This window comes from Bison bison, unplaced genomic scaffold (genome assembly GCF_000754665.1).
Source record: "Bison bison bison isolate TAMUID 2011002044 unplaced genomic scaffold, Bison_UMD1.0 scf7180017864089, whole genome shotgun sequence".
Taxonomy (NCBI): Eukaryota; Metazoa; Chordata; class Mammalia; order Artiodactyla; family Bovidae; genus Bison; species Bison bison.
In genome coordinates, this window is record NW_011494661.1 from 2881069 (window position 1) to 2907649 (window position 26581).

At 39.2% G+C, this 26581-nt stretch overlaps 1 protein-coding gene across 3 annotated transcripts in view; it reads left to right on the top strand.

Annotated features, from left to right (window-relative positions):
• The window catches only part of PTPRZ1 (protein tyrosine phosphatase, receptor-type, Z polypeptide 1), a 212740-nt gene that overhangs the window by 183336 nt on the left and 2823 nt on the right, over positions 1 to 26581 (top strand). For 2 of the 3 annotated variants that reach the window (XM_010838070.1, XM_010838071.1), the window contains 13 exons: positions 4114 to 4134; positions 4302 to 4398; positions 8318 to 8400; positions 9958 to 10092; positions 10912 to 11046; positions 12373 to 12536; positions 14089 to 14224; positions 16057 to 16203; positions 20182 to 20275; positions 20582 to 20655; positions 23461 to 23589; positions 24035 to 24181; positions 25945 to 26087. In XM_010838070.1, the coding sequence (XP_010836372.1) occupies positions 4114 to 4134; positions 4302 to 4398; positions 8318 to 8400; positions 9958 to 10092; positions 10912 to 11046; positions 12373 to 12536; positions 14089 to 14224; positions 16057 to 16203; positions 20182 to 20275; positions 20582 to 20655; positions 23461 to 23589; positions 24035 to 24181; positions 25945 to 26087 (1505 nt within the window). The remainder of the gene's footprint in view (positions 1 to 4113; positions 4135 to 4301; positions 4399 to 8317; positions 8401 to 9957; positions 10093 to 10911; positions 11047 to 12372; positions 12537 to 14088; positions 14225 to 16056; positions 16204 to 20181; positions 20276 to 20581; positions 20656 to 23460; positions 23590 to 24034; positions 24182 to 25944; positions 26088 to 26581) is intronic. The other variant, XM_010838072.1, reaches the window with a different exon arrangement.

Genomic DNA, 26581 nt, shown 5'->3' on the forward strand with positions numbered 1-26581 from the left:
GAACCAGTCTATTGTTCCATATCCAGTTCTAACTGTTGCTTCTGTCACCTGCATATAGGTTTCTCAAGAGGCAGCTCAGGTGGTCTGGTCCCATCTCTTTCAGAATTATCCACAGTTTATTGTGATCCACACAGTCAAAGGCTTTGGCATAGTCAATAAAACAGAAATAGAAGTTTTTCTGGAACTCTCTTGCTTTTTCGATGATCCAGCAGATGTTGGCATTTGATCTCTGGTTCCTCTGCCTTTTCTAAAACCAGCTTAAACATCTGGAAGTTCACAGTTCACATATTGCTGAAGCCTGATTTGGAGAATTTTGAGCATTTCTTTACTAGCATGTGTGGATGCTGCTGCTAAGTTGCATCAGTCATGTCCGACTCTGTGTGACCCCATAGACGGCAGCTTACCAGGCTCCTCCATCCGTGGGATTCTCCAGGCAAAAGTACTGGAGTGAGTTGCCATTGCCTTCTCCGTACTAGCATGTGAGATGAATGCAATTGTGCGGTAGTTTGAGCGTTCTTTGGCATTGCCTTTCTTAGGGATTGGAATGAAAACTCACCTTTTCCAGTCCTGTGACCACTGCTGAGTTTTCCAGATTTGCTGGTGTATTGAGTGCAGCACTTTCACAGCATCATCTTTGAGAATTTGAAATAGCTCAACTGGAATTCCATCACCTCCACTAGCTTTGTTTGTAATGATGCTTCCTAAGGCCCACGTGACTTCACATTCCAGGATGTCTGCCTCTAGGTGAGTGATCACACAATCGTGATTATCTGGGTCATGAAGATCTTTTTTGTACAGTTCTATATGTTCTTGCCACTTCTTCTTAATATCTTCTGCTTCTGTTAGGTCCATACTATTTCTGTCCTTTATCGAGCCCATCTTTGCATGAATGTTCCCTTGGTATCTCTAATTTTCTTGAAGAGATCTCTAGTTTTTCCCATTCTATTGTTTTCCTCTATTTCTTTGCACTGATCACTGAAGGCTTTTTTATCTCTCCTTGCTATTCTTTGGAACTCTACATTCAGATGCTTATAGCTTTCCTTTTCTCCTTTGCTTTTCACTTATCTTCTTTTCACAGCTATTTATAAGGCCCCCTCTGACAGCCATTTTGCCTTTCTTTTTCTTAGGAATGGTCTTGATCCCTGTCTCCTGAACAATGTCACGAACCTCATTCCATAGTTCATCAGGCACTCTGTCTATCAGATCTAGTCCCTTAAATCTATTTCTCACCTACACTGTATAATCATAAGGGGTTTGATTTAGGTCATACCTGAATGGTCTAGTGGTTTTCCCCACTTTATTCAATTTAAGTCTGAATTTGGCAATAAGGAGTTCATGATCTGAGCTACAGTCAGCGCCCAGTCTTGTTTTTGCTGACTGTATAGAGCTTGTCCATCTTTGGCTGCAAAGAATATAATCAATCCGATTTGAGTGTTGACCATCTGGTGATGTCCATATGTAGAGTCTTGTCTTGTGTTGTTGGAAGAGGGTGTTTGCTATGACCAGTGCGTTCTCTTGGCAAAACTCTATTAGCCTTTGCCCTGCTTCATTCCATATTCCAAGGCCAGATTTGCCTGTTACTTCAGGTGTTTCTTGACTTCCTACTTTTTCATTCCAGTCCCCTATAATGAAAAGGACATCTCTTTTGGGTGTTAGTTCTAAAACGTGTTGTAGGTCTTCATAGAACCGTTCAGCTTCTTCAGCATTACTGCTCAGGGCATAGACTTGGATTACCATGATATTGAATGGTTTGCCTTGGAAACAAACAGAGATCATCCTGTTGTTTTTGAGATTGCATCCAAGTACTGCATATTGGACTCTTTTGTTGACTATGATGGCTACTCCATTTCTTCTAAGTGATTCTTGCTCACAGTAGTAGATACAATGGTCATCTGAGTTAAATTCATCTATTCCAGTCCATTTTAGTTCACTGATTCCTAGAATGTTGATGTTCACTCTTGCCATCTCCTATTTGATCACTTCCAATATGTCTTGATTCATGGACCTAACATTCCAGGTTCCTATGCAGTATTGCTCTTTACAGCATCGAACCTTGCTTCCATCACCAGTCACATCCACAACTGTGTATTGTTTTTGCTTTGGCTCCATCCCTTCATTCTTTCTGGAGTTATTTCGCCACTGATCTCCAGTAGCATATTGGGCACCTATCGACCTGGGAAGTTCATCTTTCAGTGTCCTGTCTTTTTGCCTTGAGAACCCCATGAACAGTATGAAAAGGCAAAAAAAAAGGAGATGCAGGAAATATAGGTTCTATCTGTTGGTCAGGAAGATAGCCTAGAAAAAGAAATGGCGATCCATTCCAGTATTCTTGGCTGGGAAATACCATGGACAAAGGAGACCTGCAGGCTGCAGTCCATGGGGTCACAAGGAGTCACAATTGAGCATTCAAGCAAATAGCAGGGCTGGGATTGAAATCTAACACTCTTGTCCTTTCCATTCTAGAAATCAGGGGCTCCCCAGCCCAACCTCAGCCTCTCCAAGTACTCAATCGACGTCCCTCTTTGAAGCCCTTTGAGATCTGACCCTGATCAGAGGCTATACCACAGTACCTAATACACCCCGCAACTTATTCCCGTGAATCAGATCCCCAAGAGCATAGTTATGGAAGGAAAATGACAGAGACTAGAAAGCTTTAAAATACCAAAGGAAAGATAAATTAAATATATGTTTTCACTAAATTAAAAACAGAAAAGCCAGCTAATTTAATCTTAAAAGAAATCTAAGTCATAGCTGTATTGAATAAGAAAGTACTATGAGGTGACTACTAAATAAAATGGAATAATATGAAGAATTATATTTTTAAAACATCAAATTATTTTTTTCTAACATAACAGAGGTTACTAGGTGGTGCAATATGAATTTACAGAAACTATCAGGCATCGATCAAACAAAATCCTAGTTGCAAAAAGAAGAATATGTTAAGGATGGGTCTAACATTCAAGATGTTAAAATCCATAAGGAAAAATAGACAATTTATTGTAAAAGTTGCTGATAGCATAAATACAAAAGTAGATACACAGTTTTCATAATTATAAAATCATAAATCATTTTAAATAGTATTAGGCAGTTCATGATGATTAAATTAATAAAATAACCTTACACTTTTACTCAAAAAGTGTATTCTTAATTCCATTGCTCCTAACTCATTGATTGAAGAAAGCTTTTTATTAACTTAATAAGTAGCTTAATAATTAATAATTCTTTACCTTTTAAGTGGGTCATATATTAAATTGTTTTTAAATTTAGAATCAGAATGACTTGCTGCACAAGAGGCCTTGGGATGCTTATTTAGTAAAGGGCTGAGCCATTTTGCCAATGAATCAGATTTATATTTAGATTGTATATTTTCTCAAAAATTATAAGGCTTTCATGTTATTATCTTAATGTGTACTAAATAATTGAAAATTCCAAACTAATATATTTAGATAGAAGATATACCTTAGAAGGATTTTAATTCTTTTTAAAAGCTAAATGGCAGGAATAATTTTTCTCAACTCATTGAGGTTTAATTTTAATTAATAAGAAGTCTACTAATTAAGTATGTAGAAAGTTATACTATTTAAATTTTATTTCCAAAGACATAATATATATGATAAAAAACTTTAGGAGATGTCTAATGTGTTGACAACTCTAAATCTGTTACAAACCACCTAATTAAGGATGCTGTTTAGTCTTAAAATTACTCAAAATCAACAACAAAAAAAGTATCACTAATTCAGTTTCAATTAATTCTATCATGATCAAATACAATTGTATTTGAATATTAGCAAATCTGACTCATATGTCAAAATGTGTCATCAAATATGTGGTTTTTCTCATCAACATTTTAAAAATTCATCATGTTATTATACCACTGTCCCCTTTTAAAAGTGCTTTTTTTCCTTTTACATGATTTTAAGGTTCCGAACTGTTAGAAATTTTGATTTGCATGCAACTGTTTGAAACATTCTGTTGTGTTAGTATTTGACAAATGTATTTATTGCATGATCATGGTTTTCCATTGTAAACCTAATATGAACACTTTTTTTTCTCATTTGTCGTGTGCTGTGGAATTTGATTTCTTTACTTTTTTGGCATTCATTCCCTCATTAGACACTGAAAGAGTTTTACCAGGTAAGGCATTATTTCACTGCATTTTCTTATAGCCAAGAAATAGTTGATATAACATGTAAAAATTTTTTTTGATAGATTGTTTTGTTTGTTGTCTTCCTTAGTGTATTTTAAGGCACTTTGTTTGAAAGGATGTGTATTAAAATGTTACCCATGCAATTTCTTTACAGGAGGTGCAGAGCTGTACTGTTGATTTAGGTATCACAGCAGACAGCTCCAATCACCCCGACAATAAGCACAAGAACCGATACATAAATATTGTTGCCTGTAAGTATATCCTTCACTCAACTCTGACCTTATCATTGCAGTGCTTTTAATTCAGTGTCCTGAAGTTCTCTGACAGTGAACCTCAGTGAATCTGTTTCAGGACCTTTGTATCAGGACATGAGACTTGTGTTAGATAATACATATTGTTTAACTACTCCAGCTTAAATGCAATTAATGACATCTGTTTCTTTTGAACAAAATAAACTCATGTTTTAATCCAGTCCTTTCTTCAGACCTCATAGCCTGTAAATTTGTTCTTATGTTTTCTGTCATTGTTTGTATTCGTAGTTCTATTTTCACTTGAGATCCCCTTTATGTGAATTTACTAACCAAAAGGGATTTTATTTAGACTCTTTTTTTTTTCCCTAACATTTCTGTTCCTCTCTTGCCATTCTCCCTGGGGGCTGATAAAAGGTTAGTTGGATTCTTTCTTTTTATTTCTTCTCTCCTTTTATTGTTTTTTTCTCCTCCCTGAATAGGTGTCTGGCTCTTTTCTTTAGGGCAAGTATACCTATTTATTTTCCTATGCAATTATCATGTTTCTTCCATCTTCTTACAGCATGTCTTATTTACATCTGTTCCCTTTTATTTTCCTTTACATCCCCCTCATCTCTTGAAATCCATCTTCATTCTTCCCCAAAACTTCAACTTACTTCCTTTCTTACATATTCAGTAAGTCTTCCTAGATTTGTGTGAACATGGTGTTACAGCATGGTTGTTTAAATTCTGGTTCCATCCTAGTTTCTGGAATAGAAACTTTTATGATCACACTGCTAAGTAGTTTGCATAGATGTTGGTTTTTTTCCCTACAAGGTTTACACCAATTTTTCAATTTTGATAGAAGATTCTGCTTCATGTTTGGCCTCCTCAGTGGAAGCAACTGTCTTACTACATGTAAAAGCTCAGCTGTATTCAATTGCTTCTTAGAGTGAAGTGGTTGTTAGACCATTCCCTCTACAAGCTAAATAGAAAATGCATGGGTGCATGCTAAGTTGCTTCACTTGTGTTCAATGCTTTGTGACCCTATGGACTTTCATCCACCAGGCTCCTGTGTCCATGGGATTCTCCAGGCAAGAATACTGGAGTGGGTTGCCATACCCTCCTCCAGGGGATCTTCTCAACCCAGGGATAGAACCCATGACTTCTTCATTGCAGGCAGATTCTTTACCACTGAGCCCCAGGGAAGCCCAAATAGAAAATCCCTACCAGTAATTAAGAAGGGGATGGAGATTAACATTTGTTGAACACCTACTATATGCCTGGCACTGTAAATCTGTTATTTCAACTGACTCACTTTGCTATATAGCAGAAACTAACAAAACACTGTAAATCAACTCCAATAAATCATACTCCAATAAAAATTAATTTTAGGAAGCAACCTAGATGTCCATCAGCAGATGAATGGGTAAGAAAGCTGTGGTACATATACACAATGGAGTACTACTCAGCCATTAAAAAGAATATATTTGAATCAGTTCTAATGAGGTGGGTGAAACTGGAGCCTATTATACAGAGTGAAGTAAGCCAGAAAGAAAAACACCAATACAGTATACTAACGCATATATATGGAATTTAGAAAGATGGTAATGATAACCCTGTATGCGAGACAGCAAAAGAGACACAGATGTACAGAACAGTCTTTTGGACTCTGTGGGAGAAGGAGAGGGTGGGATGATTTGGGAGAATGGCATTGAAACATGTATAATATCATATATGAAACGAATCACCAGTCCAGGTTCTATGCATAAGACAGGGTGCTCAGGGCTGGTGCACTGGGATGACCCAGAGGGATGGTATGGGGAGGGAGGTGGGAGGGGGGTTCAGGATGGGGAACACGTGTATACCCTTGGCGGATTCATGTCAATGTATGGCAAAACCAATACAATATTGTAAAGTAATTAACCTCCAATTAAAATAAATAAATTTATATTTAAAAAAAGAAAAAAATTAATTTAAAAAATATTTTAAGTGAATTAAATAAATAAATCTGTTATTTCATTTCATCCTTGAAAGAACCTGGCAAGATAGGTAATAACATTTCTACTTTACAGATGAAGAAAAAAAACAGAAAGTTTACCCAGTAAGACCCTTCAGCACCAAAATACAAAAATAGGTCAGCGTGGCATTGAAGCCATCTTTCCATGGCCACACATCTATTTCTGTGTACATTTCCTACATCTTTGTGAGCTGCCAATATCACCAAAGTATTACTATTCCAGAATATCTCATTTGTTCTGTATTCATTTCTTCATCCTTGAAAAAACTAATCTGCCCAGGGAAACCACCAAGTGTCCTTCTAGTGATGCTTTGCTTTCTTATTAAGCAGTTCCTCCAAACATAGCTTCTCTGTAGAACTGAAGTTATTCCAGAACTCCTCATTTCAACACATTTAATTATGACCATGCACTATATATAACTATGAGAAATGCTGGGCTGGAGGAAGCACAAGCTGAAATCAAGATTGCCGGGAGAAATATCAATAACCTCAGATATGCAGATGACACCACCCTTATGGCAGAAAGTGAAGAAGAACTAAGAGCCTCTTGATGAAAGTGAAAGAGGGGAGTGAAAAAGTTGACATAAAGCTCAACATTCAGAAAACGAAGATCATGGCATCTGGTCCCATCACTTCATGGGAAATAGATGGGGAAACAGCGGAAACAGTGGCTGACTTTATTTTCGGGGGCTCCAAAATCACTGCAGATGGTGATTGTAGCCATGAAATTAAAAGACACTTACTCCTTGGAAGGAAAGTTATGACCAACCTAGATAGCATATTCAAAAGCAGAGACATTTCTTTGCCAACAAAGGTCCGTCTAGTCAAGGCTATTGTTTTTCCAGTGGTCGTGTATGGATGTGAGAGTTGGACTGTGAAGAAAGCTGAGCACTGAAGAATTGATGTTTTTGAACTGTGGTGTTGGAGAAGACTCTTGAGAGTCCCTTGGAGTGCAAGGAGATCCAATCAGTCCATCCTAAAGGAGTTCAGTCCTGGGTGTTCATTGGAAGGACTGATGTTGAAGCTGAAACTCCAGTACTTTGGTCACCTGATGCAAAGAGCTGACTCATTGGAAAAGACCCTGATGCTGGGAAAGATTGAGGTCAGGAGGAGAAGGGGACGACAGAGGATGAGATGGTTGGATGGCATCACGGACTCAATGGACATGAGTTTGGGTAATCTCCGGGAGTTGGTGGTAGACAGAGAGGCCTGGCGTGGTGCAGTGCATGGGGTGGCAAAGAGTCAGACACGACTGAGTGACTGAACTATGTACAAGTTACCATGGTCTTCATGCCATCTTCACTGACAGTGCAGGATCCATGCCCTTCATTCTTGGCCAGTTGTTCTCCTGCCTCCCTTTGCAGTAGTTCCTCTTTGAGGTCTTCCCTTGAAAGAGCTGCCTGCTGTAACTAATCACAGAAACTCCCTGGAGCCCTCCTGCTTCCTTCTCTACTTTCTTTTACTCTGTCAGCCTCCTTTTCAAAGCATGCATGCTACCATCCTTCCTTAGCTTGTTCTCTCCCCTTCACTGGCTCTGCAGTGTTCACAGCCCCAGTATCTACCTTTAGAAGCCCATCTAAAATGCCAACTTTAGGAGTCAACCTCTATGAAAAGGTTTATTTTCATCCCAAACCAGTGTTCCCCTAGGACTCTGCACTTCTCTCTTGACACCCAAACATTCTTCTTTGTGTATATGTCCATTCCCACCTTCTGTATTGGAAACCTTCCTGAAAGAAATGGTTTTTGTTGTCATCTATATTTATCTATATTTTTGTCATCTTTGTATCTTCCAGAAGCCAACTAAAGTAAATGATGTTTGCACTGGTTTTAATTGTATTTGATAAATGATCATGTAAATGTAAATGACCTTTATGCTGAAAAGCAGTTCATGATGTAGTGAAATATTTTCTTTTTCTATTACAGATGATCATAGTAGGGTTAAACTCGCACAACTTGCTGAGAAGGATGGCAAACTGACTGATTACATCAATGCCAATTATGTTGATGTAAGCATATTTAAAATAAAATTTATGAAAATCATATTAGATTGTGAATATATTATACCGGAGTATTGTACACATAATAGTGCTTAACATATATTATGTGAAAGATAAAAAATACAAATCAGGAGTAAGAGATCCCATGGCTAAAGGTTTTCAGATTGAATGGCACTCAAGCTCTGGTTTATTTCCTAGGTGAGAGAGGGAATTTGGGCTGAGAATGTACATGCAAGGTAGGATGTATGTATTCTGATAAGTTTGTAACTCCTTAAATTAAAAGGTGTAGGATCAATGCTTGTTTGGCATTTCCATCCCATAGTTCCTAGTGAAAAATTATGTAGATAGCAGATAATCAATAAGTTTTGACTGCAAAGTTCCCACAGAAGAATTGGCTAAAAGGCAAACATGTGATTACTATACCAGTAACCAGCCTTTATAACCTTGGGCGTGTATCAGGATACCCAGCTTTGTGAAACTTACTGGCGATCTCCAGGGGCTGTAGACCACTGACTCACTTCCTGCTGTTTCCCGGTGGTCAGTTGAATGCCAATGGAACTCGGTTATTTTCCTGACACTGACCTTACAGTCTAGCTGCCTTCAGGTTAATTCAAAGAAAGAAATAGTTAATTCAAAGAAAGAGCAGTTAATTCAAAGAAAGAAAGTGAAAGTGAAGTTGCTCAGTCCGTTCCGATTCTTTGTGACCCCATGAGCTATAGCCTATGAGGCCCCTCCATCCATGGAATTTTCCAGGCAAGAGTACTGGAGTGGGTTGCCGTTTCCTTTTCAAGGGAATCTTTCCTACCCAGGGATCAAACCTGGGTCTTCCGAGTTGCAAGCAGACCCTTTTACCATCTGACCCCCCAGGGAAGCTCCCTAATTCAAAGAAGTGAGCGCCAAATATAAGTATCCAGTGGGTTTGTTTTAGGCAGTCACTTCAGGCTTCCATGTCTGTGAGTGTGTACGTCAGACTGAATATGGGCTTTGGAGTTGGAACTGGCTCTGAATTGCAACTCTGCCGTTGGCTAACTGAAAGCTTGGAAAGCCACTTAACTCTTTTGAGCTTCAGCTTGCTTATCCCCAAATTAAGAATGATTCTTCCATTTTGCATGTAAATTATGGGTTAGGGTTAATGTTTGTAAACTTGGCCAACAGCAGGTAATAAGTGAAGATAGTTGTGAATGATTAGCATTGCTCAGGTCTACCATAAGGAGAAAACACCAAAGGTTTCCTGATTACAGACAACTGAGCCCTAATGCCTCAAACACATTTCAAAGCTGCACAATTAAGGACCAGGTATTAAGCACAGTAAACAGACTTGGATTAAATGCACTAAGACTGGAGGTGCAGAGAACAATGGTTGTGTCGATGCAAAGACTATGTATATATATATATCATAGTTAAAGAAGAATTGTTGTCTTTGCTGTGCTAGTACATTTTTTCTGGCTTTAAAGTATTTTTTAATGGTTTTCTTTGATAGCAAAACTGTGCTGATCTTAGAAACTGAACAGGTAAAAATGGCATACAAATGTGTTAGTGAGAAATATTTGTCATTTGTCTCTTCAGGGCTACAACAGACCAAAAGCTTACATTGCTGCCCAAGGCCCACTGAAATCCACGGCCGAAGATTTCTGGAGAATGATATGGGAGCATAATGTGGAAGTTATTGTCATGATAACGAACCTTGTGGAGAAAGGAAGGGTATGTAGGTTATCTCTTATTCCCTCCCCAAGAGAGCGATTGGAAGTGCTTTAAGTTGCTTGTGATAGAGTCAGCGTTAGGAAGCAGCAAAAGTTAGGAAAGCTCATCAGGATTTCTTTCTAGTAGATAAAACAGCTAAAGAGAAATGGTAGCATTGAAACATATACATTACCATATGTAAAATTGACAGCCAGTGGGAATTTGCTGTATGATGCAGGGAGCTCAACCGGGTGCTCTGTGATTACCTAGGAGGGTAGGATGGGGTGGGAGGTGGGAGGGAGGTTCAAAAGGGAGGGGACATGTGTATGCCTATGGCTGATTCACATTGATGCATGGCAGAAACCAACAAAAATATTTTAAAACAGTTATCCTCCAATGAAGAATAAATACATTTAAAATAAATAAATAAAAGGGAAACAGAGGTCAAAATCTTCATTATATATTAAGCTATGGGTTATATAAATGCATTCTTCATTCCATGAGAAAAAGCAAATAAGGTTCATTGAAAAGCTATGCAGAGTGAAGTAGATTTTAATTCACAGGAGCCGGATTCTAGTCCTGGCTTCACAGTGACTCAGGACATCTGGCCTCACTTTTCTCATCCTAAAGAAGGAGGAGTTTGGATCCATCATCTCAGGTCTTTCAGCCCCATAGCTCTCTCCTTTCTCTTCTCTACAACTAATACACAGTCACTGAGAAAGGAAAGAAATTGTTTAGAAGAATAAGGGTGTCATGGTATCAGATCTTTACTGATTTCAGGGGTGACTTAGACTAAGCATTTGAAATATGAAAATAGCATTTTTCCTTTCTCTTTCACAGAGAAAGTGTGACCAGTACTGGCCTGTGGATGGGAGTGAAGAGTATGGGAACTTTCTGGTCACTCAAAAGAGTATTCAAGTGCTTGCTTATTATACTGTGAGGAATTTTACTCTAAGAAACACAAAGATCAAAAAGGTGAGTCCACACATGATGGATACCATCAATTGAATTACACATCTCCGTCCATCATACCATCTTGTTTAAAGGGAACAAGTGGTATAACCAAAACAGAGTAAAAATACACATAAGTAAAGGCACTGAGAGTTCTTAATTGGGACTTCCCTGGTGGTCCAGTGGTTAAGAATCCATCTTCTAATACAACGGATGTGGGTAGGAACCCTGGCCAGGGAACTGAGATCCTACATGTCGTGGGGCAACTAAGCTCCCGCACTGCAGCTACTGAGCCCACGAGCCTGGGGTGCATGCTCCACAAGAGAAGCCACCTCAATGAGAAGACCCAGCACAGTCAAAAAAGAAAACTGTTCTTATCACAGCTACAGCTCCATCCCAAAGATGTCTTCCAAACCTCTTAATCCCAGATGTGGCTTTGGCACCACATTCTTTGTAGTGCCAATAATTTCAGTGAAACACGAACAACAGTTCTTGTGCCATTTGATAACTGCACATCCAACTAAAATAGTGGAAACTGAGAAGGAGGAAAAGAAAAAGAGCAAGTTATAAGTCAGGGTTCCTTAGAAAAACATATATGTGTATGCTTATATAAATATATATGTATTTAGAGAGAGAGGTTTTTGTTTTGTTTTGTTTTGTTTTTAAGAATTTATTCCAAGCTAGAAATTCAGGCAAAATTTCTACATTGCAGTCTTGAGAATACCTTCTTTTTCAGGAAACCTCAGTCTTTGCTCTCGAGTTCTTTAACTGATATTTCCGAGCCTCACCCACTTTACTGGAACTCTTACTGGTTTAGATGTCAATCATATCTTAAAAAATACCTTGATGGTAACATTTGGTGTGACTGGTTTGACCAAGCTAGTGACCACCATTGCCTAACCAAGTTGATATGTGAAATTAACCATCACAAATGACAATGTACTCTTTTGAGCTTTGTTATGAACCACCAGATGGAGAAGGCAATGGCAGTCCACTCCAATACTCTTGCCTGGAGAATCCCATGGACGGAGGAGCCTGGTAGGCTACAGTCCATGGAGTCGCTAAGAGTCAGAAATGACTGAGCGACTTCACTTTCACTTTTCACTTTCATGCATTGGAGAAGGAAATGGCAACCCACTCCAGTATTCTTGCCTGGAGAATCCCAGGGACAGAGGAGCCTGTTGGGGTGCCGTCTATGGGGTCGCACAGAGTCGTGACTAAGACGTGACTTAGCAGCAGCAGCAGCAGCATGAACCACCAGCATCAAGCTCTGAATCCTAAGTTGATGTTTAAGGACCCCATTTGTGTGTGTTCCTGTAACTAGCTGATTAGCTGTCTGGTCTCTTTTAGGGTTCCCAGAAAGGAAGACCCAGTGGGCGCGTGGTTACCCAGTACCACTACACTCAGTGGCCTGACATGGGAGTGCCTGAGTACTCGCTGCCAGTGCTAACCTTTGTGAGAAAGGCCTCGCATGCCAAGCGCCACGCAGTAGGGCCTGTTGTTGTCCACTGCAGGTGAGTTTCAGCGCCGGGTTGTAAACCCATAGAATTGCTTATGCTAATAAAAAGGGAATCAGTGGAACAAAGGTTTTGCCAAAATGGAAATGATTTCACAAAGGGAGGGGCATGAAATATTGGTCCCTAGGAAGTGAGTATGCCAGATTCAGAATTGGATTCCTGAATATTTCAAAGCACCAGTTATTTCTATGATGTATATTATTCTATTTGATTGTTTAATTGGATTTCAACTTATGAAAGGTGTGAAGCAGGCAGAACAATGTCTTGTAATTAAACAAACATTTATTACAATATAGTGTGAGATAAAAATCCTTGAAATGCAACCCATGTTCCTGGGAGTTAATAGTCTATTGTAGACTTCATAAGCCAGGTTTATATTAGAAAAATCAAAGCCCACAAAATGTGAGGAATTCAGCAAAATACTTTTAATTTGTTTTTAAACAGTTTGGGGTCAAAACTCATATTCCTGAGTTCTTTCTAATACTCTGAATACCCTGAGCCTATTGAAAGCCCAGGTACTTCCAAGACAGGATGGATTAATAGAAATAATGATATTTCAAAGAAAGAGAAAAATGGATTAGAGGATTTAATTTAATATCTTTCAATTAAAACAAAAATAGCAGTTAATGTTTACTGAGTGCCAACCACAAAAATCTAATTCGCTTCTACGTGGAGCACTTTTGTCAAAGCAGCATCTGTATTTTTACAGAAACAAGTGTTTTCCTTTGATATGCAGTGTATCTCACACATTCTAATTACCTGTTTCCGGAGTTAGGCTCAGACAAAGTTTGAGAGATCTATCTTCAGGTTTTTTATCTGAGCCTGGAAGTTGAGGGAAACAGGAAGATGCAAGAAAAATAGCTCCGAAGGTCAGAGATTGTTTCCTGGTGAATGGAGGAGGCCCAGAGCATTTTGAGAGCAGCTGCTAATTCTTCACTCTAGTACTTCCTACTCGTCAGAGCGTTTGAAAGGAATCCGTGTCTCTGAATTCTGTCCCTCTGCTAGAGGCTTTGAAGAAGTCGGTAGATAATGGCCCTTTAGAAATGACTGAAGTTATGCTTTATTCCTCACCATCTCAGGGAAATGATATTTTCAGCTGAAAGCCTTCACAAACGCTTTCTTCCCATTAATGCAGAAACCTTTACAAACCTGTTTACCTGACAGTACCGACCTGGAGACCTTGTCTTTTCAGAGTTTGGAGAAGCTGATGTTTTCATTTTTCTCAAATTAAATGTCTGTTTGCTAGGCTCTGATACATAATATTTTCATTGTATCATATAAGCTGAATAATAACTGTAATTATTGAACATAAAAAGTCTCCAACAGAAATGATCAGATTGCTTTGGAGTTTGACCTGTCGGCAAAAAAGAAAACTTTGTTATTTGAAGCATTCTGCTTAACTCTTAAGCTGCTTACTTCGGGGACTGCTAAATTACCTACTAAGTGGCTTGGAAAAGGAAATTAATTTACAAGACAGCCAGTTGTGACCGATCGTCAAATGTACTTTATACTTGACGTTGAACCAGCTCTTTCTTTGTGTGCTCCTCAGTGCTGGAGTTGGAAGAACGGGCACGTACATTGTGCTAGACAGCATGCTGCAGCAGATTCAACATGAAGGAACCGTCAACGTATTTGGTTTTTTAAAACACATTCGTTCACAAAGAAATTACTTGGTGCAAACTGAGGTATGATAAGGAGGATAATTTAATTTATAATTTAATTTATCTAAGGATTGGAAATGTCCCTAAATGCTGGATAGGCCAGAGTTTGTATTACCAGATTCGTTAGTCCCATGGGGCACCCCTTGATAAAGTGCTATGAACTGGGTGGCTTAAAACAACAGAAATGTATCATCTCCTAGTTCTGGAGGATAGAAGTCCAAAATCAAGGTGTGGGCAGCAGGGCCATGCTCCCTCCATGTCCTCTAGGGAAGGATCCTTCCATGTCTCTCCAAGTTTCTGATAGTCTCATATTTCCCTGGATTTAGCAGCCTAACTCCAGTCTCTGCCTGTATCTTCACACGGCTGTCTTCCCCCTGTGTCTGTGTCCAAATTTCCCCTTTCTTATAAGGATGTCAGCCTACCTCATTTAACTAATGACATCTGCATCATCTCTGTTTACAAATAAGGTCACATTCTGAGGTACTAGGAGGTTAGGGTTTCAGCATATCTTTTTCCTGTGTGTAGTGAGCAAATAGATTCATTCTCCTATTTAAATAATATGAATTATGCTCAAATTAGGGCTTTAATGCAGGAGACATAAGAGAGTCAGGTTTGATCCCTGGGTTGGGAAGATCCCCTGAAGGAGGAAATAGCAACTCACTCTGGTATTCTTGCCTGGAGAATCCCATGGACGGAGGAGCCAGGTGGGGTATAGTCTGGAGGGTTGCAAAGAGTCAGATACAACTGAAGCAACTTAGCACACATGCATGCTCAAATTAAATTCTTTTTTAAGCCCATTTCATTTGCCCATATGTGACACAGGACAAAGTCTCCATGCCTGTATTTTATTTCCACTATTTCTAAATAAAAATGGATTTAAATTGAAAACTATGGATGGCAGCTTGAAAACAATAAGAAACCTATGACTGAATGGCTTTGAAACCAATCAAACTTCAATCCATCAAGGAGATGACATTCTAGTTAGATAAGACCAGGGAAGAGTCCCATCCATGAAATAGAAGATAACTTAAAAATGTATAATGATTCTGCCGAATTACATTTGACTGGCTAAAAGGAGAACGGGAATGGACAGAAGGGAAAGACCCATCAGAAACAGAGGTCAGTGCAAAATGTGGAAGAGGGTCTCAGTTATGAAGGATGGCCAGAGAAGACATTGCTTTGCCTCCCAAAATCTTCCAGTGGTCTCCTTCTCTAAATGTCAATGCACGTGAAATAAAGAGATGAGAGTGGAAACAGTTGTGTTCTTTCTGTATTACTCCTTTTCCTCCATCTGACTTCCTGCCAGGACTAGTAAGCAACCTCTGTGAGTTCTCCCTTCCATTTTGTAAAACTCTTTTGTCTGTCAATGAAAGATACTACTTCCAAAAAAAAATTTAATTTGCTTTTTATGCACTGGGTTTTAATTGTGGCATGGGGTATCTCAGTGACGGCCCTCAAACTCTTAGTTGCCACACGTGGGATCTAGTTCCCTGATCAAGGATTGAACCCAGGCCCTCTGCATTGGGAGTGCAGACCCCAGTGGGTCTGGAACACCAGGGAAGTTCCAGGAAAATACTAGTTTTGTGCTGAGACACTGGTGGCTCAGATGATAAAGAATCTGCCTGCAGTACAGGAGATTGGGCTCCATCCCTGGGTCAGGAAGATCTCCTGGAGAAGGGAATGGTTACCCACTCCAGCATTCTTGCTTGGAGAATCCCATGGACAGCAAAGGCTGGTAGTCTACAGTCCATGGGGTTGCGAAGAGTCAAACACAACTGAATGACTAACACTTCCAAGAACTTTTCACGTGTAGGGAGAGCCTATAGTGATGTTCCTGTTTGTCATTGTTTTGCCAGGAACAGTATGTCTTCATTCATGACGCGCTGGTCGAGGCCATACTCAGTAAAGAAACTGAGGTCCCAGACAGCCACATCCATGCCTATGTTAACGGGCTCCTCATTCCTGGACCAACTGGCAAAACAAAGCTAGAGAAACAATTCAAGGTGAGTTCTCTTCAGAGTCCCTCTCTCGGGTGTCACCATGGGTTGGCATGTTCCCGCATCTCCTCATTTGAGTGGACAAGGCCGTGTGGACAGGCTCGGTACTCTGTTGGTCCAGTGGCTACACTGTGTTCTTTACAACCGGCCACAAAGCCACTTGGTGAATTTCAATGAGAACCTTAGAGTCGCAAGAGGTTAAGTTCCCAGAAACCCTAGAAATGCAGGCGTGGTCCAGGAAACAGAGGGCGCAGAGCAGAGCAGGAGGAACAGGCAGAACTTCTAACACAGACAGTCTAAGTGCTCTTCTCACTTTAAGAAAACCAGACCACTTAACCACGAGTGCTGCGGCTCCGGCTGTCTGTGCTGCTCCCTGGAAGAACCTATCTCACTTGAAGCCTTGGACTAGAATAGGCCACCCCTTAAGAATAGCTTCTTCAACCCCAGTTTCTGCCTCCCACCCTGTCACAAGGCAGTCAGCTACACAAGGGGAGCATGCTTTGTTCAACATTCTACCTCCCACAACTTAACTTAGCTGTCTGACTTCCAGAAACCAGTGAGCGAAGAATTCAGAAAGCAGTTGTTATCAGACCTGCTGGTGGAGATAGGGAGATCAGAAGAATTGTGGCTTTCCAAAGGAACGAAGGCTATGTTGTTTTGTTGTCTATTATTCCTGTTGTTGTTGTTCAGTCACTCAGTCATGTCCGACTCTTTGCGACCCCATGGACTGCAGCATGCCAGGCTTCCCTATCCTTTACTGTCTCCCAAAGTTTGCTCAAACTCATGTCCATTGAGTCGGTGATGCCATCAACTATCTCATCCTCTGTCATCCCCTTCTCCTCTTGCCTTCAATCTTTCCCAGCATCAGGGTCTTTTCAAATGAGTCAGCTCTTCACTTCAGGTGGCCAAAGGATTGGAGTTTCAGCTTCAGCATCAGTCCTTCCAATGAATATTCAGGGTTGATTTCCTTTAGGGTTGACTGTTTTGATCTCCTTGCTGCCCAAGGGACTCTCAAAAGTCTCCTCTACCACCACAGTTCGAAAGCATCACTTCTTTGGCGCTCAGTCTTCCTTATGGTCCAACTCTCACATTCATACATGACTTTTGGAAAAACCATAGCTTTGACTAATCAAATCATTGTCTGCAAAGTGGTGCCTCTGCCTTTTAATATACTGTCTAGATTTGTCATAGCTTTTCTTCCAAGGAGTAAGCATCTTTTAATTTCATACCTGCAGTGATATTGGAGCCCAAGAAAATAAAGTCTGTTACTGTTTCCATTGTTTCCCCATCTATTTTCCATGAAGTGATGGGACCAGCGCCATGATCTTAGTTTTTATTCCTATACCAACCTCTTACTTCCCTGGGTTGCTAGAGAAGCAGGGCCAGTTTCTGAAGGAGTATCTTGGAAGAATTCAGGAAGCCCTGGAAAAACCCAGGAGAGTTAACAAACCTTGAGATTGAAGTTCTTTCTCTTTCTTTTCTCCAGCTTACAACATAGAAGATATAGTCATTACGAATTCCCTGACTTTCTGCCTTCTCATTCAGCATCTTTTGGGCTCTGGGAGGAGTAAGGGACAGGTTAGGTTTAGAACCTGAACTTAAAACCTGAAGAGAGGGAGACATACATGTTTATTCAGCTAAACTTATCTGAGTAGTTAATAAACAATTCAAGGAAGAAAAGTGCACAGTCCAGCTTCCAGAAACAGATAAGAAAGAAATATAAAGCATTAACAGGATGTGCTAAGATGGCTTTTCTCTAAGTTAAAAAATACATATGTATTAGCCATTTCTAACATAATTTTCACTTAAATATGATTTACCCCTTACACAATTACCTAAAAGAATTTATATCACTTATACTGGGTAATTCAGGATCAGAATGAAAATATCAATTATGAAACAGAATCCATTTTAAAAAGAGAGACATTTGACTGTTTCCTGTTAGCATCCTAACTAGGGAAATTTAGGGGTGTGTGCTTGTGTGTGTGTGTGTGTGTGTGTGTGTGTGTGTGTACACTGTCCTATAAAAAACAGGTATTATTCATGTTTATCCAATGAAAAATTTTCTTAAAATGAAATTGCATGTCTATGTATCCAAAAAATATCTATCACAAATGTACCTCATGCCAGGCTTTTGTGTTTGATACTGATTTTGAAATCTACATTGAAAAGTAAAGAACCAAAAATATTCAAAGCAATACTGAACAATAAGGAATAGAAATTTCTTGAACTATATGTGAAAGACCTTTTATGGAATGACAATGTTGAAAAACAGACAAATCAGCCAGAGGAACCATGTGCATGTGGAAATTGTTATGTGATAGATATGACATTAAAAATTGGTGAATGGACTGTAAGTATCAGTAAATGATACTGGGACAGTTTCCATGTGGAAACAAGTATAATTACGTATCTACCGCACCTCAAACACTGAAATTATTCAAGATGGATTAAATTCTTAAAATGGAAATAGTTTTATAACTACTGTAAGAAAATATTGGAAAATGTATTTTGAGGACATGAAAGTAGAGAAGAACTTCTTAAATAAAAATTAATTTACAAAAATCTTAAGGAAAAACAGTAATTCAGTTATAAATGTCTATTTGATAAAGAGAACAAAGACATTTGCAACTTTCTTAGTAGACTGTAGATTTACATTTAAGACATCAAACCCCCGGCAAATTAATGAAAATGAAATATAAATATGAAAAGGCAATCATCAAAGAAGAAATAACTAAAATTCACCATTGCACTATAATTAAGAAAATGCTAATCAAAACCACAGTATACTACTTTTCATCTGTTAGCCTGTCAAAAATTTAACACCAATGACTGCAAATTCTTTATAGAAACCCTCACATATGTGCATATTAAGAAATATACAAGGGCTATTCATTGCTAGAAAGTTTGAAATAGCAACATTGAAAATAATGCAAACATTCACTAATTGCAGAATAGATAAATAGCAAGTAGATTATTTATGTCATGAAGTATTAAAATAATGAATGTGCTGTGCTTAGTTGCTCAGTCATGTCTGACTCTGCGACCCCATGGACTGTAGCCCACCAGGCTCCTCTGTCCATGGGGATTCTCCAGGTAAGAATCCTGGAGTGGATTGTCATTCTCTCTCACATTGCAGGTGGACTCTTTAGTCGAATACACTAGGGAAGCCCAAAATAACGAATAAAAAACTATATACATATATAAGGGCTTCCCTGGTGACTCAGTGGTAAAGAATCTGTCTGCCAATGCAGGAGATGTGGTTTTTATCCCTGGGTTGGGAAGATCCCTTGGAGAAGGAAATGGCAACCACTCTAGTATTCTTACCTGGAAAATCCAATGGACAGAGGGAGCCTGGCAGGCTATAGTCCATGGGGTCGCAAAGAGCTGGACACGACTTAGCAACTAAACAACATGTGTGTGTATACACACACACACACACACACACGATGCAGTTTATCTCCAGCTGCAGTGTGAGATTCAAATAGAGAACATGGAGAGCACACACCATAGAGGAAGGGTCCCAATGCTCAAAGTCAAACCAGGTATCAAGCTTTCCCTGCTTCTTCCATCCCTCCTGGAATAGAATATAAAACATAAATGTATCAGGGAGTCCCCTAAACAACTTTAATTCAAGGAATTCTTGGAAAATAAGTTAAATATCTTGTAGCTCAGTTGGTAAAGAATCTGCCTTCAGTGCAGGAGACCTGGGTTCGATCCCTGGGTTGGGAAGATCCCCTGGAGAAGGAAATGTCAACCCACTCCAGTATCCTTGCCTGGAAAATCTCATGGACAGAGGAGCCTGATGCGCTGCAGTCCATGGGGTCGCAAAGAGTCAGGCACGACTGAGCTAAATATCTTTGTTGAGTCACATGTGTAAATATGAGTATGAGTGTGTGTGTGTGTGTGTGTGTGTGTGTGTGGTTTAATATTTGAGTGGCTTAAACGAAATGATTTATATTTTTCCTTGACATTCTTTCTCAGCTCTTGAGTCAATCAAATATACAGCAGAGTGACTATTCTACAGCCCTAAAGCAATGCAACAGAGAAAAGAACAGAACGTCTTCCATCATCCCTGGTAAGCTATGTTGAACTTTGGAAGAAAAAGGAAAACCAACTTTTAAAATAATATTAATAGAAGCCTTGTAGGTAATTTAACAATAGTTTTCCATCTTGGAACAAAAGCAATATACTCATTTAATTATGTCAGATAATGTAACTTAACAAGGACTCAAACTTTGAGTGCAAAATACATAGAAAAATTAGCTAAAAAGTCAAAGACACTGAACTTGCAAAATGCAGCTACTTTTTGCCATTTGAGGAGGTGGAAAGGAGGTATAGTGCTAGAGCTTACTTGTTTATGATGAATCTTCTGTGTTCCCAGTGGAAAGATCCAGAGTTGGCATTTCATCCCTGAGTGGAGAAGGCGCAGACTACATCAATGCCTCCTACATCATGGTAAGTCAGAGAGCTACTGGGAAGACCGACTGCAAGCTTATGTTGCCAGAACCAAAACAGGGTGGTTTGCCTGAATCAGTGACTGGCAAATACCACGGGTGGACACGAGTCAAATCTGATGACTGCAGGTTCGCAGCCCACAGCAACAATGGAATCACAGCATTCCTCGGTGTTTTCATGTGTGCTGGGACTGGAAAACCCTCGGTCAATGCAACTGAGTAGATGCAGGAACCAAACTCACCATTCAGAACTGATGTTCAGTTCAGTTCAGTTGCTCAGTCGTGTCCGACTCTTTGCGACCCCATGAACTGCAGCATGCCAGGCCTCCCTGTCCATCACCAACTCCCAGAGTCCATTCAAACTCATGTCCATCGAGTCGGTGATGCCATCCAAGCATCTCATCCCCGGTTGTCCCCCTCCCCACCTGCCTTCAATCTTTCCCAGCATCAGGGTCTTTTCAAATCAGTCAGTTCTTCGCATCAGGTGGCCAAAGGATTGGAGTTTCAGCTTCAACATGATGAGTAGATACAAAACCACTTACCTATCTAAGTGGCTCCATTTCATTCACCAAAGCAAATTTCCTGCAGAACCAGGATACACCAGCATTAGCAAGTCCAGTCTCACTGACATCACTCCAGGTCTGCAGCACAGTTCTCACCCTGCAAACTGGGCTCATTTGGCGACTTAGATTTCTAAAGATTCAATACTTTCTGTCTGCATTTAGCTCTACTATGAGAGGAGTGAGTGCTTTAGCTGTTTTTTGACCTTCGTTTCCATTTCAGGCCAGTCCATCATAGAGCTTGCCTTCAGATGAAAGGGTCCTAACTCCCATGCCCAAATCACTATTCTATTTAACTAGAAAAGAAAATACCAAGGCATATCTATACAGGAAACAAGAGATATATGTCGGTGGCATCTAAAAGGGCTTCCCTGGTGGCTCAGATGGTAAAGAGTCTGCTTGCAATGCAGGAGACATGGGTTCAATCCCTGGAGCAGAAGATCCCTTGGAGAATGGAATGGCTACCCACTCCAGTATTCTTGCCTAAAAAATTCCGTGGACAGAGGAGTCTGGAGGGCTACAGTCCCTGGGGTCACAAAGAGTTGGACATGACGGAGTGACTGACACTTTCATTTTTAGGGCTTCCCAGGTGGCACAGTGGTAAAGAATCTGACTGCCAAGCCAGAGGTGCAGGAGTTATCTAAAAGCATGCCATACTTAAACAGGGGCTTCTTAATACTACAGGAAGCAGATGTCTTTACTCAAAAATCGAGAATGGATTGAGAACAAATGTAAATATTGCTTTGTGTGTTAGTTAGATAAAAGGCTGTTCTTTTCAAGAAAATAATTAAATGCTGGCTACCTACAAAGCTTGCCACAGTACGTCTGAAGATTTGCAAAATAGAATGAATTTTTATCTACTTGGAATGATATGGGATATTGACTGAAGTTGCAGGATAGACTGGAAGTCCTTTCAAGGTCTTTTCCTGGGCTTCCCTGGTGGCTCAGTGGTAAAGAATCCACCTGCCAATGCAGGAGACACAGGTTCAATCTTTGATCTGGGAAGATTTCATGTGCTGAGGGGAAGCTAAGCCCATGTGCCACAGCTATTGAGCGTGTGCTGTAGAGCCTGGGAGCCCCAAACAACTGAGCCCACGTGCCACAGCTATGGAAGCCTGCGAGCCCTAGAGCTCGTGTTCCACAGGAGTGGCCACTGAAATGAGAAGCCTGTGCACCATAACTAGAGAGGAGCCCCCGCTCACTACAGGTAGACCGAAGCCCTTAAAACAGCAAAGACCCAGCAGAACCAGAAATAAGTTAAATTATTTTTTTAAAAGATCTTTTCCTACCCAAAGCATCTACAATTAAGGAGAAAAACATTTAATTATGTACAACCTACTCATTCAAATCTGAATATATGAACTTAAAAGTTTTCTGCTTATCAAATAAGATTGTAACCAAAAGAAAGTAAATTGAGTAGAATTCTACTTGATGAATAAATGAAGATAAAGCTTAAAAAAAGTAAAAAACATTCCATACTTCAAATGAGCCTATGGGAGCTAGGAATGGGATCTAAGAGATTCCATTGCAGAAGGAGCCATGGTTTTGGTAAGCAGCAGCATGGAAATCATGATTAATTCAATGGCACCAGCTTTCTGGTTTCTGTAGCAACATTTGCAAGGTGGCACCCCTAGTTCCTGGAGAATGAAATGGCACCCCACTCCAGTACCCTTGCCTGGAAAATCCCATGGACGGAGGAGCCTTGTATGCTACAGTCCATGGGGTCGCAAAGAGTCAGACACGACTGAGCGACTTCACTCACTCACTCACACCCCTAGTTCCTCTCCAGTAGAGGCAGTCAAGACGTAAAGTATCCTATTGCCAGTGGGTGTGAAATTTGGCACTGCCATTGGGACTAATGAAGTTTAAGAAATGCAGAATTTCTAGATTTCTGTTCTATCTAGTGTGGGAGACATAGTCCACAAGCCATTTCGTTAAGTCTCCTCCTAGAAGTGATAACTTGTGATAACTTAAGGTGATAACTTCTTCAGCTTCAGTTTAATTACGTATGAAGTGAAGCTCACATTCCCTTTCTCATAGTACTGCTGTGAGGAATAAAGAAGGAAAATGCTTAACACTGTACCTGACATATAGGATGGGTCTATAACATTGGCTATAATAATCACATTATTATTTACAGACACAATCTAAAAATAAAAAGACTAACATGACCATTAACCTATAACTGTCTTAAATATTTACAGTCATATGCCAAGGCTCTTTCTATCCTCTCTTTGATTATGTAGGGCTATTATCAGAGCAATGAATTCATCATCACCCAGCATCCCCTTCTCCACACCATCCAGGATTTCTGGAGGATGATATGGGACCATAACGCCCAGCTGGTTGTTATGCTTCCAGATGGTCAGAACATGGTAAGCCCTTCCGGTCACTTTTGGCACTTTCTTTTTAGGGTAGGTATCAAGGCACAGCTACTCAAAAGTCCAGTAAACGAAGTATTTTTTTCAACTAACGAACTAATATTGAAGTTGCACCTTGTCTATTATTGGATCTGGTTTGAATGCAATATCTCAGGTCTGAAATTGTTGAATGACAGTTTTAAATAAAAGTAGGTTGAAATTAACTTAAGTATTTATTACGCTGCTTAGGGAATTAGAATTGCAATCATGAATGAAGTCAGTCCATATACTTCTACTTGCATTTTTTAAATAAAACTTGTTAGGATATTTTAAGAGTAAATTTTGAGATTCAAAGAAAAATTTGAGTTGAATTTTCTACAGCAACCTGTTAACTTTGTTTCACAGTCTGACTTAGACATTTTATTAAATCTAGAATCGTCTTTGTCTTTTAATCCTCCAGGCAGAAGATGAATTTGTTTACTGGCCAAATAAAGATGAACCTATAAATTGTGAGAGTTTTAAGGTCACTCTTATGGCTGAAGAACACAAATGTCTGTCTAACGAGGAAAAACTTATAATGCAAGATTTTATCCTAGAAGCTACACAGGTATGGACATAGTTTAAATGATAAACTTTTCATCTTTTTAAATATATGCCGGTTTAAAGATCTCTCCTAGAAATTAAAAGAAGGAATCTGATTTCTTATAAATTGAGGCAAATTACCCAAATAATAAATTTTACTTTACATGTTATTTTCATTTTTTTTAATCTTATAGAATCATTAAACAATTAGCCATCACTAAACTCCACCATCCTTGATTTCTACACACACAGGAAGTCAAAAATTTCTCTTTAGTCCAAAGCAGTTGCTGATAGAAGTTAAGTTGAAACTAAACAGTAAAAACAAATAATTTTATTAATCCTAATTCTCATGTTTTAAGGCCAGTGTTTACCTTGTCTTCTCCTAAGTAAAATGGGAAAAATATTACCTACCAGTAAAAAACAAGTTTACTGTCCTCTACTGATGTACAGGGGGTTGTTCAGTGAAGAACTGCTTTGAAAACATGCAGTGCAATGAATTAGGGTTGTTTTAGTAAACTCTTGATTGTCTACAGTTTGAATTCTTTGTCAATAATTATTTCTGTAATTACAGCATAGTTCATAAATTATTGTATGGCTCCTGTAAAAGACTAAAAGATGCTAATAATGATGAGTAAGGTATGTGAAATTCAGAGGACTTGCTCAATCAGAAAAAAATTAAATCATATTTAGGATGGTTTAAATGTTTCACTTTAATTCTGAACTGGTAAAACATATAGGATATATAAGAAGATTCAGTATTTGCTAGACTATTTGGTTAACCAACACTTATAAAATTGATGATGCAAATACATTGTTTTCTAAATGTCTTATAGTTCTGCCTGGAATTGATGTTTCATATTATATTTTGTGAGTCAAGAGTCCAGTTTTATTATTTCATGTGAAGAGCCATTGTTCCAGCATCATTTATAGATCAACAATACCAGTTCAGTCATAAATCAGATTCCTGTATATGTATAAGCCACTTTAGGAAACTGAGGATCAGAAGTTCAAGAGCGTTAAAGTCATGCAACCTGGTTTGGTCACTTAAGCAAGGATTCGAACCGGGGCTAGAGTGTGACCCATGTCTCCATCCTCCTTGCCAGCACTTCCCACACTGTGTCATGCAATCATATTCTTCCCTTAGTTGAACCTGAGTAATGCTGCTATTTGAAGAAGTCTGTGCTATCTTTTTCTTTTTTACTTCAAATACAGATGATTTACAATATTATATGTTACAGGTATACAATATAATGATTCATAATTTGTAAAGGAATGTCTGCACAATTTTTAAAGCAAATTTTAAAACAGAAGATCTCTCTTTGTAAGTTTAATTTTATGGACACAGCCACATCTCTGTTCATGATTTGATTGGCAATATAAAGTCCACCAACAAGGATTATTTTAGAATAAAAAAGAGGCCACATCTGTACACGGCAAATGTGGTGTCATGGCGATTTCTCCCTTCCATGATAACGGATGGGCCACAACGACTGCTACACTCCATGTGTGACTTGGTTTCATCACCTTCCTGCAATTCCTGATTTTCACAGAAATAATTATTGACAAAGAATTCAAATTGGTGTCTTGTAGATAGTCAGGAGTTTAGTTTAAAAAAAAAAAAAACCCTAGTTCGTCGCATTATGATGCAATGAATGGGCTGTAACGACTCCTGCATTCAGCATATGATTTGGTTTTATTGCATTCCTGTAGTTACTGATTTTCCTCAATTCATCTACTCACCTCCCAATATGACACTTTTTAAAACACTGATTTTACCTCTTCTTGTAGGATGATTATGTACTTGAAGTGCGGCACTTTCAGTGTCCCAAATGGCCAAATCCGGACAGCCCCATTAGTAAGACTTTTGAACTTATAAGTATTATCAAAGAAGAAGCTGCCACCAGGGATGGGCCCATGATTGTTCATGATGAGTAAGTGCCACACCTTAAACCTCTTCACACCTGACATGCTCTGGGTGTGTGTATATTTCTGTTATCTTTGTACTAACCTAATATTTTGGACCCATGGTGAATTATTCAGCCAGGGTAGATTATTGCTTCTCATGGACATGATTAACACAGAATAGTTTGGGGTTTTTTTCCACTTAGAGCTCCTGCTGAAGGCAGAAGATGGGTGCAGGGTCATAGGCATTTGCTCTTGCATTCTATGCTGAGAACACTTTGTGTGATGAGTCAGTGTTTTAGAACCTGGATTTTTACACGTTCTAACCAGGGAGACATTCCTCAGCCACTGACTTCATGGGATTGGAATAAAATTGATATCATGATATCATTTTTATTTACCAGAAATAGAAATCTGTATCCAATTGATCTTTCCAAGTTTCTGTTGTAAACCAAAATGCATGTGCATATTATATATGATACTTAGATTAACCTCAGTCAGATTATTTTGATTTATGGCCAAC